We start from the raw sequence: 14,214 nt of genomic DNA, 5'->3' as shown, positions 1-14,214 counted from the left end.
TGTGCTCCTAAATCCTGATCTTAAATAGTGCATAGTTAGAATTAATAAAGTCCAAGAAACTGCAGTTCCTCTAATGGCCACTTCAGGCTCTGAAAGCCATGTTAAAAAGTCCAACTTTACTGCAGAACTGAACATGTTTACAGCCTCGGCTTTAGTCTCTATGGATATTTTCCCTGCATAACAACTGTATAGCGGGTGAACTCATCCATCTGGAAACTTGATTAGGAGCACGGCCACTTTAAATTACAGGTATCCTGATACATTACAGGCAGCTCTAGCTGATTACTGTCTGCTAGGCTCGTAGACAGTATAAAGGTGGATTTTCCCATGGAAGATCTGCACTGGCTTCACATTTCAGACCGAGAAGCTATATTCATTATTCAGGTCTATGGTTTGGCCTCACCTCTGCTGAACTGGACTTCTGATGTGTTTGAGCCTTTTGGAGCATTATTCTTGGAATTATCTGATAATATGGCTCGCTTTGTGGTACACACTGTTCAAGAAGTTTGGGCTTTAGTCTTGACGAGTGAATATTTTATCAGGCTACTTAACACTGACCAGCAGGGATCTGTGCACCCGCACAGTTTATGGACGCAGCTTTCTAACCAAATTAACTACCTTTAGCTGAAGACTTAGCACCCAAGCCTCTCATCAAAATAAGGTTACTTTTAGGACCAAGAAACAAAAATGCTAACAGGCTTCAAACCAATGGGAGAAGCTGGCTATATCCGTCTTTTATTTACAGTCTATGGTAATCGCATTAAAACCCAACCTAATTTTTTTGTATTGGAAAGCGAGAAGAAAGGAGGATGAGTATTTCACACTTTTGCTTTGAAACTGGATGTAAGCTTTTAAACACCCACAAATGTGTGAATTTTGGCTTTTTAAGAGTGTGGCTTTGCAAAAAAATCCCACCTCCTTACTGTTTTAGCACTATGTGACATCATGATATATGTCACCCCCACCCAAACCCACAGACCCCAGACCTTTATAGACACTGTTTTAAGAAGGACATTATGACCTAATCGAGTGTTAGTTTAAAAATTACAGTAAACAAAGCCACAGTAATCTGACAGCTGCTGGCCACCGTAAAACCGACAGCAACACAAGAGCCAGTTATTGTTTTATGACAGTGAGAAGCCGCTTGTTGTAAAAATCAATCACACATTTTAGCACAAATAAAGGGAACTTTAAAGGACAAATGAACAAATAAAATCACTTAGAGCTGTGCACTAAACACGTTGTTAAACTCTATCAGTTTATCTAAGATACATGCAACGACCGCAGACCTGATTAATTTTAACAGTTGCCCCATTTTTCCTATTTCAGACTAACATCCGCTCTCAGGATTGCATCATGGGACTGTGTTAAACATATTTCCACCTCAGATCAGATGCTAAATATATGTAGTATAAACACAGATGCTGGACTAGATATGAAGGCGGTCAGATGACTTCCATGGATGTGTGTGAAACAGGATAATGAGCGGAGAAATCAAGCTGTTTATCTCAGAAACCATATGGAAGAAATAGAACGCTTTCCCACAAATGTGAAGCACCACAATGCGATGATTCTATCGGCCTTCAAACCTCCTCTTTAATCATGTCTTTGAACTAAGAGGTTTAAAAAAAATCAACAAGGATGAAAACTCAGCTCTTCTCTCATTCGGTCAGAGCCGTTTTTGAATTTTGGAGAGCGGAGACACAATCCTGCTCAAGCCTCTGAGGTTTAAGATAGGCTATGAAGCTCCCAACACTGTTTTAGTGCTGATGTTAATGCCAGAGGAAATGTGTTAGATTTGTATTGTTTATTGTCATTTATGCTTAGAAATATTTAACCATATATGCTTAGAGGTGTATAATCGATTGTGTAGTGATAGGATGTGTGATCCTTAATAGTCTGCAAAGGCTTTGTGCGTATTCCAGAGTGTTCTGGCATTCACACCCACATTCTGGGAGCATGGGAGAGGGCATACCTTCTCTTATTGTTTTATGGTAGGATAAACGTGTCTATATCTGTTTTAGTCTAAGTGCCTTTTGTTTAGATGAACTGCTGGACTTCCAGACCAGCAGGGTTAGGGAAGTCTTTATGGGGTCACACTCTGACCACACACACACACACACTTACACAACGCACAGGCAAGGTACTCTTTGTTTGTATGTAGATGTCATATGTTAATGAACCTATGTATATTCATGTAACCTCAATAAAAGAGCAGTGTTACGGGGGAGCGGACGAGAGTGACTGGGGTCAAGCGAAGGAATGGCGTTTGTCCAGTTCTCTCCCGTGCACGAGAAACATGAAGAACTTTGCCTACTCGTGTCTTGCTTTGCTGTGTAATTAAATTGTCCTTAACGTTCCAGCGAATAGGTTTATGCTACAAACCTGTAGTCTCTCAGAAAGGTTTGTAAAAGCAGACAGTGCTTGATTTTATACACCTGTGGCAACGGGACTGAAAGCACCTGAATTCAAAGAATAAGCTTTGTTTCTCAGTACTTTTGCCCTTATAGTGTAGCATAGTTAGATTTAGGGCTGGGATCATCACCAGTGATGACCATCATGAGATCATTATTAATGATTTACAGCAGGGGAATCAAACATAAGGTCCAGGGGCCAGTTGAGACTTTTATCTGGAGTCTAATATTGGACTTTTGTGCATGCGAACAGGCTTTTCGCTGTCTCTGCCCCTCTTCAACTGTCCAACCACTCCAACACCCGTGAAACATAACAGCAGTGCACACTACGTCCGGCACAGAACAAGAAGGTACACAGGTGAAGAGGAAATACTCACATGTGGTCTCAGTGCCCTTCAGAGGCTCGCTGTTCACCTCGCCAACCACAGAGTAAACATTGACAATGTACTCGGTCAGATGCGACAGTTTCTGCAGCACTAAGGTGTTCACGGATCCGTCGACCAGCACCTGAAATAATAAAGGACTGGTTATCATTCCGTAGCTGGTAAATTTCACCTCAGAAAGTCAAAAAACAGAGTGTCTGGGATCAAAAACCAAAGAAGCCTCTCTTCGTGATGTCATTAAAACTTTTATCTGTCTTTTCACCGTTGGATAATTGTAGTCTGTTGAGCCTGAATCTATTGTGCTGGTGGGAAAGTCTTCGTGCGGGATGTTCAACTTGGCTTTGAAATGGCGTCACATTCCTGCACTATTCTGCTGGAAAATCAAACCCAGCCGAGAAATAACAAACAAACACAAAGAGTCTGCAGCTTCTCAGACTGGTGGACTCTTCAGTTTGGTAATCTGGAAAATATCTCCCTCTTATCAAGTTATTTGTGTCTGTGATTGATTAAGCTCAACCTGTTTCCAATGGATCTCGACCACAGTTTTTCTTGACTCTACTGGTGTGACCTTACCTTAATCTTTATTGAATCAGACACTCAAGATTATCAAAATAGGATGGGAAACAAGCTGATATATTCTCTTTATTTATTTATTTTTTAGCACAAACTTTAGATTTAATTTACTGGAAGCGACCATAAAGATATATTTGTTTGCAATATGGAGCCAGGATTATACTTGCTTGCAGAGCAGTGAACCCTTGCTCTGGTAAAGCCACTGTGATCTGTAATGTGCCTATAATACCTATAAGATCTCTCAGTATGTTCATCTGCTTTGTAACAGATGAACATACTTCAATACATTAAAATAAAAAAAGGTTTATTTTGCAATAGTTTTGCTGGTCCAGCCCACCTAAGTTCACATTGGGAAAATGTAGCACATTAAATAAAGGGAGTTTCAGCTGATATGAACACTCACGTTACATACCATGCTATTGTGGGTTAAAACTAGCTGATAACGACTAATAATATATATATATATATATATATATATTAGGGGTGCAACGATACTCGTATCGATATTGAACCGTTCGATACAGTGCTTTCGGTTTGGTACGCATATGTATCAAACAATACAAAATTTTTAATTTATTTTATCAACTTTTCTTCTGACGATGCTGTCTGTGTTGAGAGCTCAGTGGATCTGCGTTCGACTACTCCGCCTAGGCTGTACTGTCGAGCGCAGATCCACTGAGTGCAGCGCAAGCTAGCAAGACAGAAGCTAAGCTCGTTGCAACATGGCAAATTGAACCTCCCCCACCCTCATTTTGGCTTTTGGAACTATTTTGGTCTTCATGTTGTAGAAATGTTTAGCTTATTTTAGAGTTTAGAAATGTGTTAACATAGAATGTAGAATTATTGTAGAGACACTGACACTGCCCTCAATGTAATAAAGGCCTGACTGTGTCATGAACTTAGGAGTAGATTGTAGGAGACCCCTCCCCCAGTTGAACTGTGAAAGGTCTCAACATTTGTAACTGGATAACTGTGGTCTGGAAGGGAGATGGGTTTTATGACCTCTAGGGAGTCACCTACACCCACAGTGTTTTAACTGTCACGCACACTCACTCACGTGCACACACATACATACAGGTATGCATACACAGTCACACACGAGCACTCACATAGACACAGACACAGAGTTTGCAGCACACCGTGGGGGGAGGGGGGGTTTATGATGGGGTCGCCTCTATAAAGCTGGCTGTAACTAACAAAGGGGTGAAGATTTTGCAGAGGGACACACCGGCCTCGTCTTCCCTTCTAGAAGTGCATGCTTAGATGAATAAAGATGAATAAAGGTTTTGTGAAATAACTACTGAGTTCCGGTGCCGTCTCTGGATGCTCGAGGAATAAAAAGAACCGGGGTGAAACTGATTTCACAACAATGTGAAGTATGAGCCTGAAGGTAAGCGCGTCATGGACAAAAGTAAAACAGTATGTTGGATGTGCCACGCAATGCTCAATTACATGGGTGGGAACTAGTGCATTGGCGCAGTTTGCTCGTTAACGTGTTGACGCCGTCCAGCCCCACGCGCGGGGCGATCCGCAGTAGCTCGTTAACGGAGATTTGCCGTGTTGTGGCGTTAACATCATTTCATAGTAATGCTGACAGCACTAGTGGGAACACAATGAATATGACTGCACATTTACGCCAACATCATCCTAGTGCAAAGACAAGTGGAAGCAGGCAAAAACAACAAGCAAGCATGCTACAAACTTTACCCGAGTCATTTAGACAGCCGTTAGCACATGATTCTCCTTATGGGGACCTGATATGTTTAATATGCTGCTGAGAATATAGCCCTGAAGAAGCGTATAGTATAGCTTTTATTTTGGAAAGAGCCATTTCTCTGTAATAAACTCTCTTTTCCAAAGATGAGTGATTTCTCAATCAGATAGATTTTTATTTTTTTTTACTTTGTTGTTTCAGCAACATTAAATTTAAAAACTGTACTTTTGAGTTTAAATATATATTTATAATTTTAATAAATGACGAATTAAAAAAGCATGAACATTTTTTGTATCGAAAAAATATCAAACCGTGACACCAAGGTATCGAACCGAACCGTGAATTTTGTGTATCGTTGCACCACTAATAAATAAATAAATAAATAAATATATATATATATATATATATAAATATATATAATCGTTCAGTCTTAATGAGATCATCAGATCAATCCAGCCTGGTCAGCAGCTGAAAACCTTTTTCTTGCTTCCAGCTGTTTATACGAGTCTTTCCTTTGAGTTTTTAAAACATCTGTAGCTTTATAGCTTTAACCGTACAGCATCAGGAACCATACGAGCAACTCCAAACACAGCGGTAATCTTCTTAATCGTGTATTATTTTTCCTGACACAGAGATCAGATTGAACAGGACCCAAGAGTAAAAGTTTAGACATTTAATATTTGTACTGGGTTTTCATGAATGTACGTGTTTGTTTTTCTTGTGTCCTGCTTCCTTCTGAGCTGTCACAATATCAGTCCTTCGCTTATCATAATCCAAGGACTTTATGTTCACAATATTGGAAATTTGAGTTATAATAATAATAATTTTAGAGTCAACTTTACTTTGTGTACTTTTTTTCTTCTTTCTGGCAAATGATGACACTCTAAATATGAGACTCTGTAACCAAACCTTTAAAAAAATAACAATTACATAGTTTTGTTATAATGATATCAATCCTAGCATCAGGTTTTCAGAGACAAATCCCACTGAGCTGCATCGATTTTTAGTGTCTTTGCCTAAAACAGCAGCTGCACGGGTTGATCGTACATTTTTAAGACTTTAAAATTAAGCCAAGAACACACTTCACTCACCGCACAGCCCCTTCTTTGTCTATTAATTTAACGCATTTCTATTTTTCCTTTTGAATATACACAGTGATATACGAGTTCCACCTCTTGGCAGCACGCTATGGCCTCTGTACTGACCCTCCTTGTAACGGGCTGAAGTGGGTGTAAATCCCAGCAGATAAGGTCTGCACTAATACCCAACACTGTATACATTTTTGAACAGCAGTCCAATGTAAACATGTTAATGAAGAGTGGCTGCAGGGGAGGCATCCTGGCTCAGTGTGAATCTATAACATTAAACCAAATAGATGGAGTGAAATCATTGCAGGCTCTGCCTGACCAGAGCCACTAAAGGGTCCAGTAACGTGATTTTAAAGACACAACTGACAACAGATCACGTCTAAACTCAGCGTAGGTTCAGTAAACCAGCCAGGATCCACATTTCAGATCCTGGGGGCCACCTAAAGTGCAGTTTTGAATAAAAGCCAGACCTGGGTGTTTGGAAACTCACCCGAGAGTCTGTTTCTCTGTGAGGGAGGGCGGGAGGGAATTTAGCGTTAATTAGTCTGTTTTTGTGCAACTGTCATTATCTGAAATTTACAGGAAGCTGTGGTTTTGGTTTCCTATAAACAAACAAAAGAATTATCTAATTAGCTAATAGGAGCCAAAGGGAATTAATAAGAAAACAAGTTGCTGTTTGATATTCAGAGAATGATCCAACAGCTGGCAAACATAAAGTTTACCATCACAGGAAGCAGACTGAGCGGATTCTTCTAATGAAGTCCTGTAAAATACTCCAATTATCTGAAGGTCTTTTGACCATTTAGAGATGGAACAATAGAATGGATACCAGACAACAATGACATAACCGACTTTATACCGAAACCAGGTGGAGGATGCGAAGAGGAAAAAATAGGGTACTGTCTTTCTCCTCATTTATCCTCATCATACCTTTAAACAGTGTGTTATGTTAGAGATTGCTTTAGATCATTTTCTTGGAGCGTATCTTTTGACTTTAATTTCCTGTTTCCTCATCTCTATCTCCTTACTTTAGTTTTTTTTTTTTTTTTTTAAATCTTATGTCAATTAAATTTTATTGTGACTGGTATCTGACGAGTTAAACCTTGTTGCCTGGTTTTAGGGAGGGCGAGCTTCATCTCACCTCCTCAGTGGGTCCCCCGGCCGCCATCACGTAAGTGACACGGAATTGGTCCACGGGACCGTCGGGTGGAGTCCAGGTAGCGCGGAAAGAGCTCTGTGTCACCTCCGAGGTCACCAGGTTGGTGGGCGCCGCCACTGACTCATCATCTGAAAAGAAACAAACGGCACAGATATTGGGATCCACAAATCTGCCCTCGCTCCTCTAACAGTAAAGCTCCGGGCCGGCTGGTTCGTTTAAAAACTGGTTTTCTCCGGCTCAGCTGTAAATTGTTTCCTCTTAAAATTGATTTACACACATAAAGTACGTCCACTACGAAAGTTTCCATCAGATGCTTGGATGTGTCGCAACGTCCTTTGAAGGTCTGAAATAATTGAGACTGTCAGGCAGAGCTGAGTCAAATATATCTACAAATCTATCATTTTTTCTTTTATCTTTCAGCCAAGTCTGGATAATGTTGATGTGTGGATAATAAAACACTCAAAGTAATCTCTACTCTCTACTTGTCAGCAGCCATTAGTTTCATCTCTCAAGCTGTACCAATGAAGAGAATGTCTTTGATTTAGACTAAAAGTTTTTGTCAACAGGCTCAGGTTCCTGTAAAACCTGCTGAAAGCCTGTGGGAAAATAAAAAACAATGTCTGATTGTCCATGTTTAAAACTGTTTGTTTTTTTAAACTGTGATGTTTCCACCACCACAGTAATTTTAAAGAATAGTTTGTACAAAGAGCTGTGAGCTGCTATTTACTTGTGAAAATGTACAGAGCTTTAAATCTTTAGCTAAAGCGTACCATATCGCCATGTTCTGCGGCATTTTCATGAGCAGGAATAAGAAGTTTATGATGAAATTGTGATATTTAAATCACACTGCTTTGGACTTTCTGCTTCATTTGTTTTAAATTCTGCCAATGCATACTGTATGTGTTTGCCTTGTCATACCAAGCCGCATTTCCACTAGTGTCCACTTGAGGCAGATTTAGACTGAAAGTCAGTCCCTATAGACTGCCATGATAAAATGTCCAACTTTACAGCAGAAATAAAGAGATTCACAGACCGATACAAAAAACACCCCAGCTTTGGCCTGTGGATGTTTTTCCCTTTCGTAACACCTGTACAGGTGGTGAACAGAATAGAAAAGCCTTATATTGTCATTGTACGTGTACAACAAAACTTTGGGATAAGTCGATAACGAATGTTTGGATAAGTCACCCCTTTGGATTTTGTTAAGGCTTAAAGTTAAGGATGTGGCCATTATGGCTAACAGGATGGTGCAGACACAAGCACTCGTAGCTGCTAGCCCTGCTCGGCTTCACCTACGCTAATTCAAATCACTGAAGTGGACCTCTAGAACAGCTTTGTGCTGTTGGCACGTCTTGGAGCATTTTAATGGAATTATCTGCTGTGCGGTTAATTACACTAACAGACTGTCCCAGAAGTCTGTACTTCAGTTTTGGTGAGTTTGTTGCTCATAGCAATACTTAGTTTATGTTTAGGTCCATGGATGCACCTCAATAACATTAAATAATTAAGATGACCTGATTACTCACATATTTTATCTTTTAGTTAGCGCTCATTAGCAGGTATCTGTGCCAGTGTTCTGAGCATGTGGCATCTTCCCTACCTGGGCCCTTAACACTGTTACACAGGTTTTCAGAGAGTTCGTCAACAATGTCCAGCAGGAACTTGAAGTCGTTGACGTTGTACATGTGAATGTCATCTGGGTCAGAGGCGATGGACCTCAGCTCATTCTCATCAGCGTTTTTTACACCTGTGAGAAAAATAAACCATGAGTTTGATGAAGGAAGATGACTAAAGTGGCTGCTGGTTGATCATTTTCAGCCCATTCTAGTAAAGTTAGGTACTGCTTCGCTGCATGCAGGTAGCAATCATCTAAAAGTTCAAACGTGTTTTAATTTCCTTTTCTTTAAACCAGTGAAGATCACTCACCAATAGCATAGAGCTCGATGTCGCTGTCTCTCAGGTTCTGTGAATTTACGATGACTTCATCCTGGGATTTTCCGTCAGTGATCAGGACGCCTATTTTGCGGGAGTCTGGACGCAACCCCACGTTGGGTTTGAAGTTGTTCTGAAGGATGAAGTTCAGAGCCATTCCTGTACGACAGTGAGGAAGAAGTTTCAGTTATGTGTGCAGATCACAAAGCACTGCATGCTGCTTTTCTGTTGTTTAACCCCTCTGAAACTAACCTGACCCATCAGAAAGCTTACAGCTGGATTATGTGATACTGAATATGTCCATTATCAGAGAGAGGAATCGAGAACTGGTTCTATCTAACGACCCCACTTATCCGTTCCTCTTGCACACATGCCACAGTTAGCTGATTTCAGTTCACGTGCCAGAGGTGGAAAACAGTGCCACAGTCTAAGAGTGTTGATATGGACATTACTTTTATTTTCACTGGACAAAAGGACAAGAGTGTGATGGTAAAATGGAGACTGCATCTAGGACAAACAGCTGTTAAATTATGCTGCTAACACAACTTCGACTCTTTGCAAGCATCTGCACAGACAGCATGCTAACACTAAGCTAGCCAAGAACTCAGAGTGGAAGCTGAGTGAATTCTGACCCCAACTCAGCAGGCAGATGCTGAACTTCAACAGGTAACAAACTGATGAGCAGCCTTTCTACCTATTCACTGTGATCGCTTTAAAGTTAAACCCCTCATTAATCTATGTGTCTGTCGATGAGTGGTAGGTTTGGATTCCCATGGAAGACCATCATCTTATAGTAGATCAGCTTTTCCTTCCAGCTGTTCAATGCTAAGCTCAGCTTCTGCTCCCAGTGTTTTGTCACTATTAACTTGTACTACTTCTGCTTATATCTTCTCGGAGCTCCTTCTCCTTCAACTGATACAACTGAGTAATAAAATAAAAGTCTTGTTGAATTATTACCGTCTATGCTTAGTGTGTCTCGCCTCGCTCTCACGCTCCATGCTGCATCTTATTAACTTTGTGTCTACTCTTTCCGGTAGTTTGTCCATTGTCTTCCTCACACCTGTCTGAAGTTTCTTCCTTTTAAAAGTGAGCTTATCGTTCTCCACTGTGGCTGAGTCTCACACCAAGGCTTTGGCCCCAGTATATAAAGTGCTTTGAAATTATACTTTATACTTTGTATACGTTGTGATTTGCCACAGTATATAAAAATGAATCAAATTTGTCTCCCACACTGGCACCCAGGTCAGTGAGAGCTGGGCCAAAGTACTAAAAAAAAAATCACCTGTCATGGTGTTTCCTCCTTTATATGGCAGGTTGGCAACAGCATTCATCAGGGATTCTTTGGTGGGGTGGGCGTTCAGGTGCCATTCAGTCTTTGGGTCACCGCTGTACTGAGCCAGACCTGCAGAAAATACAACACTAAGGATACAGCAACTCTGATTTGGTGTAAAACAGCTTATTTCAGATACAGAATGGGGTTAGATTGAACTGTTACTCACACAAAGCTACTCTTGTAAATTCCCAAAATTAAAATATGGATCTAGAAATGAGCACAATATCTTCCATTGAGGTTTAAAGATACCATTAAGGGAGGTTAAGGTTAGGCGAATACCAAGAGACACCTGTCTGAAGGAAAACAACCCTCCATGTGACTCATGTTGTTATAGTAACAATAGTGAAAGCTTTACCAATCTGGACTCTTTCTGGGCCGATGTCAAACACGCTGACCATGCGACCAATGAAGCTGCGGATGGTTTTGAAGTTAATGCGTCCAATGCTCCAGGAGCCGTCGACCAGCAGCACGATGTCGGCCTTCGCTGTGGTCTTACACTGAGCGTCTGTAGAAACGGTGGTGTTGGGAGGAGAGGAGGTTAGTCAGACACCTGGTACACAACAGATACCAACCACAAGTGTCTGTTTAGTCTTACTGTGCGAGAGAAAAGTGTGAAAGAGTGAGAGGAAATACATCAGGAGGAAAGAGGAGTAAGCAGTACATCACGAAAACTCTCACAATCACAAGATGCTTAGACAACAGATTTACATTATGTAACACAAATAATTCACACGTTGTGTAACAGCTGTCAGTGCAGAATTAAGAGCTCTCTTCATGGTCTTTTTTTCTCTCTGTGTCTTTCTTCCAGCACAGCAAGACACTCTGGGTGTTTTGTGCTGCTGTAGTCTCGGCAGCGATTAGCCTCTCCCATACTGTGATCTACGAGGCCTCCTGCTCCCTGAAGTTACTGCGCATTCCTGCTCCAGCCACCTGTAGGGGGTGAAAAATGGCTGCTCGTCCATGTTTTTAGGACGACACGCCCAGCAGTTAAAAACAGGGTGCCTGTGTGTGTGATTAAAAAGATGAGAGGAGACGAGCAACTTCATTTCTTAGCTCTTTTAGCAGGCAGCAGAAACAGATGCTTGATGCTCGAGTTGGATGCTTGGCCGCGGTCTGTCTGAGTTATACCACCGCCAGTAAACCACGCGCTCATGTCCCGGTGCCGTTTATTAATAAAAACAGATGTCATAAACAGAGGCAGCTTTCATAGGTTTCTAATAAGCTGCAGACGACTGTTGGAATCAGTGTCTCTGAGGAGGAGCAAATGAAAATTCAGCCCAGTGTGGCTGTGTCCTGCCGAAACCTGTAGCAGCTCCGAATTGTTGTTGCTTTTGTGTCTAAGCTTCAGTTGAAGGAACCGTGTGGTGTCACTATAAACAAGATGCCTGAAAGTTTCAGAAAATACAAATAACTATTTCTGGAGTTGAGATTATTTGCATAAAAGATGCTGTTTGTTTACAAGTAAACAACAGTAACATGAGTCTGAACCTGTATATCTCCACTAAGGCTGCGCAGCATGCATGAGTTGAGATCCTTCCAAATTACTTTGAAATGTTTTCTTCAGATTTACATGATGACTCGAAATTGTTCTTGGTTCAATCTGATACATTTTTGTGATGACAAAACTTCCAGTTGTTGCTCCAGTTGTTGTAATTTCGACTGTAATCCTGCTATTAAACAGGCAACTCGTCCAGAATTGACAGAAAACCTGCCCTTTTATGTTTGCGATGACACACACTTCACCCTCACTTTTTCTCTCACTCTCCTTTGTGGATGCAATTAGCATTGAAGGTTAACGTTTCCATTCGACAAATCCTGAAAAGATGCTTGGAATCACGTTTTCTCGCTTCAATGTCAGATTTTTCCAGTTTTGTGTAAAGAGCAAAATTGAAAAAGGATTAAATTTAATGGACAGTAAAAAATAATGTTTCTGCAGCATATTAAGGACGCATTAAAGCGTCCTTAATAAGCTCTGCCAGACCATATGGACCTGTCAAAAACACTGAATTAAAGCCTGCTCTGTTAGAGCTGCAGTTCAGTAAGCAAGGATCTTGGAGTGGCCTGGCGCGTTCCCTGCTCGGTGGGCAGTCGGTCACCGTGTCTGCTCCGCATTACAGCAGGAATTTCTGCTGCGGATCAGCACCTCCTCGGGGTCTGATGGGAAGCATAACATTTTCCTAGCTGCATACATCCCTCCAGCATCGAACCCTCTGGATCATAAAAAAGTCTAACTGCAAACAGAGATCTTTGAGACACCTTAATGGGAAATATCTACTTTTGCATGACTAAAGACACATTTGGTCAGCAGGTCCTGAGCTCAGTAGTTATCTGTGGGAGCTAATGAAGATATATGCTTATGGCAATGCCATTAAAGCTCAGTGCTTGCAGCATGTGAGGGGGTCATTTGTGCAGTTCATATATATATTCATGTCAACACCTGATCGCATGTAACTCTGCTCTACATTACACTCCTACTAACAGTAGGGAGGTGAGAAAATGTGAGCCAAGCATCTCTAAATAATTTCAACGAATCGTAATCATCTGTGCCGAGTTTCAGTCCCACAGCGACAGAGATTTCAATTCCCTGTGATAATATATAAATCAACGTTTTGGCACTAATCTGAGCGACACTTTGACATCAGAGATCAGAGAACGTCTGCCCTGCAGGCCTGCTAACGAGCGCAGAGAGAAGTTTGTTGTCGGCTTTTACCAGGAAGAGTGACATTAGGAGATTCGGGTTCATCCTTGAGAGTCGTCTTTTCCTCTCCTGCAAGAGGCAAACTCTCTCCTCCATCAAACATCCCAAACACAGCGACAGAGTACTTTGTTCCTGATCTGAGGATAAAGGGGGAAAGAGACAAACCGCTAAAATCATCAGCATTGCTGCTTCCCTCAGTTCTAAGCAATTTTGTACAGCATAAACAATCAGATGACATCATAGCTGGTGGAGGGTGTGCTGAAACCTAAATGTTTGACTGCAGTCAGATTCGCAGCACTGATTCAAGAATAAATGTTAGTTTGAAAGCATAACAAAGCTTTATTTGATTTATTAAGGGTTGAATTCCAAACTAAGATGTAACTTTACCCCTCGAATTTCAAATTAAGAGATTCCCTTTGAAGGAGTTTTCTCTAAAAACAATGTGTTTGTGTTCTGTGTTACTCAGACAATGCTAATAGCTAGATTTGGGAGGTTTTACCTGCCTGCTGTGATCAGAATATAATTTGAAATCACTGCACACAATGTAGACTACAAAAGTTTCTTTTTGGAAAAGCTTTACAGCTTTTGCTACTATGCATCAACCTTGTACCATGTATTCAGCTAGCTAAGCTGCTACCTAAACATTAGCACTGTTTATGTGTTTAACACATATACATAAAGTCTAAGCACAGAAAAACAACTTCCCCACATCAAAATGAATGATTTTTGTGTAAACATTTACATTTCTATTAGTCTTTGTGCAATCATGCTGTAATAATTCAATTCCATTTAATTTTATTTATATAGCACCAAATCACAACAACAGTCGTCTCAAGGCGCTTTATATTGTAAGGTAGTAATATAGAAGAATACTGTAAAAAAAGGTCCTGTACTGTATCCAGGTCCCTACAGCCTTCCAA

At 40.9% G+C, this 14,214-nt stretch overlaps 1 protein-coding gene across 1 annotated transcript in view; it reads right to left on the bottom strand.

The window, feature by feature from the left end:
• Window positions 1-14,214, bottom strand: part of col12a1b (collagen, type XII, alpha 1b) — a 154,982-nt gene that overhangs the window by 99,775 nt on the left and 40,993 nt on the right. Inside the window, exons 16-22 of the mRNA XM_087852439.1 lie at window positions 13,307-13,431; window positions 10,952-11,101; window positions 10,546-10,665; window positions 9,258-9,422; window positions 8,932-9,078; window positions 7,314-7,459; window positions 2,792-2,921 (exon numbers count right to left, since the gene is read on the bottom strand). Coding sequence (XP_087708565.1) covers window positions 2,792-2,921; window positions 7,314-7,459; window positions 8,932-9,078; window positions 9,258-9,422; window positions 10,546-10,665; window positions 10,952-11,101; window positions 13,307-13,431 — 983 coding nt within the window. The remainder of the gene's footprint in view (window positions 1-2,791; window positions 2,922-7,313; window positions 7,460-8,931; window positions 9,079-9,257; window positions 9,423-10,545; window positions 10,666-10,951; window positions 11,102-13,306; window positions 13,432-14,214) is intronic.

Source organism: Neolamprologus brichardi, chromosome 15, assembly GCF_056152115.1.
Source record: "Neolamprologus brichardi isolate AB-2024 chromosome 15, ASM5615211v1, whole genome shotgun sequence".
NCBI lineage: Eukaryota > Metazoa > Chordata > Actinopteri > Cichliformes > Cichlidae > Neolamprologus > Neolamprologus brichardi.
Note: the sequence above shows the minus strand (reverse complement) of the source record. Positions and strands in the feature narration are given on the sequence as shown.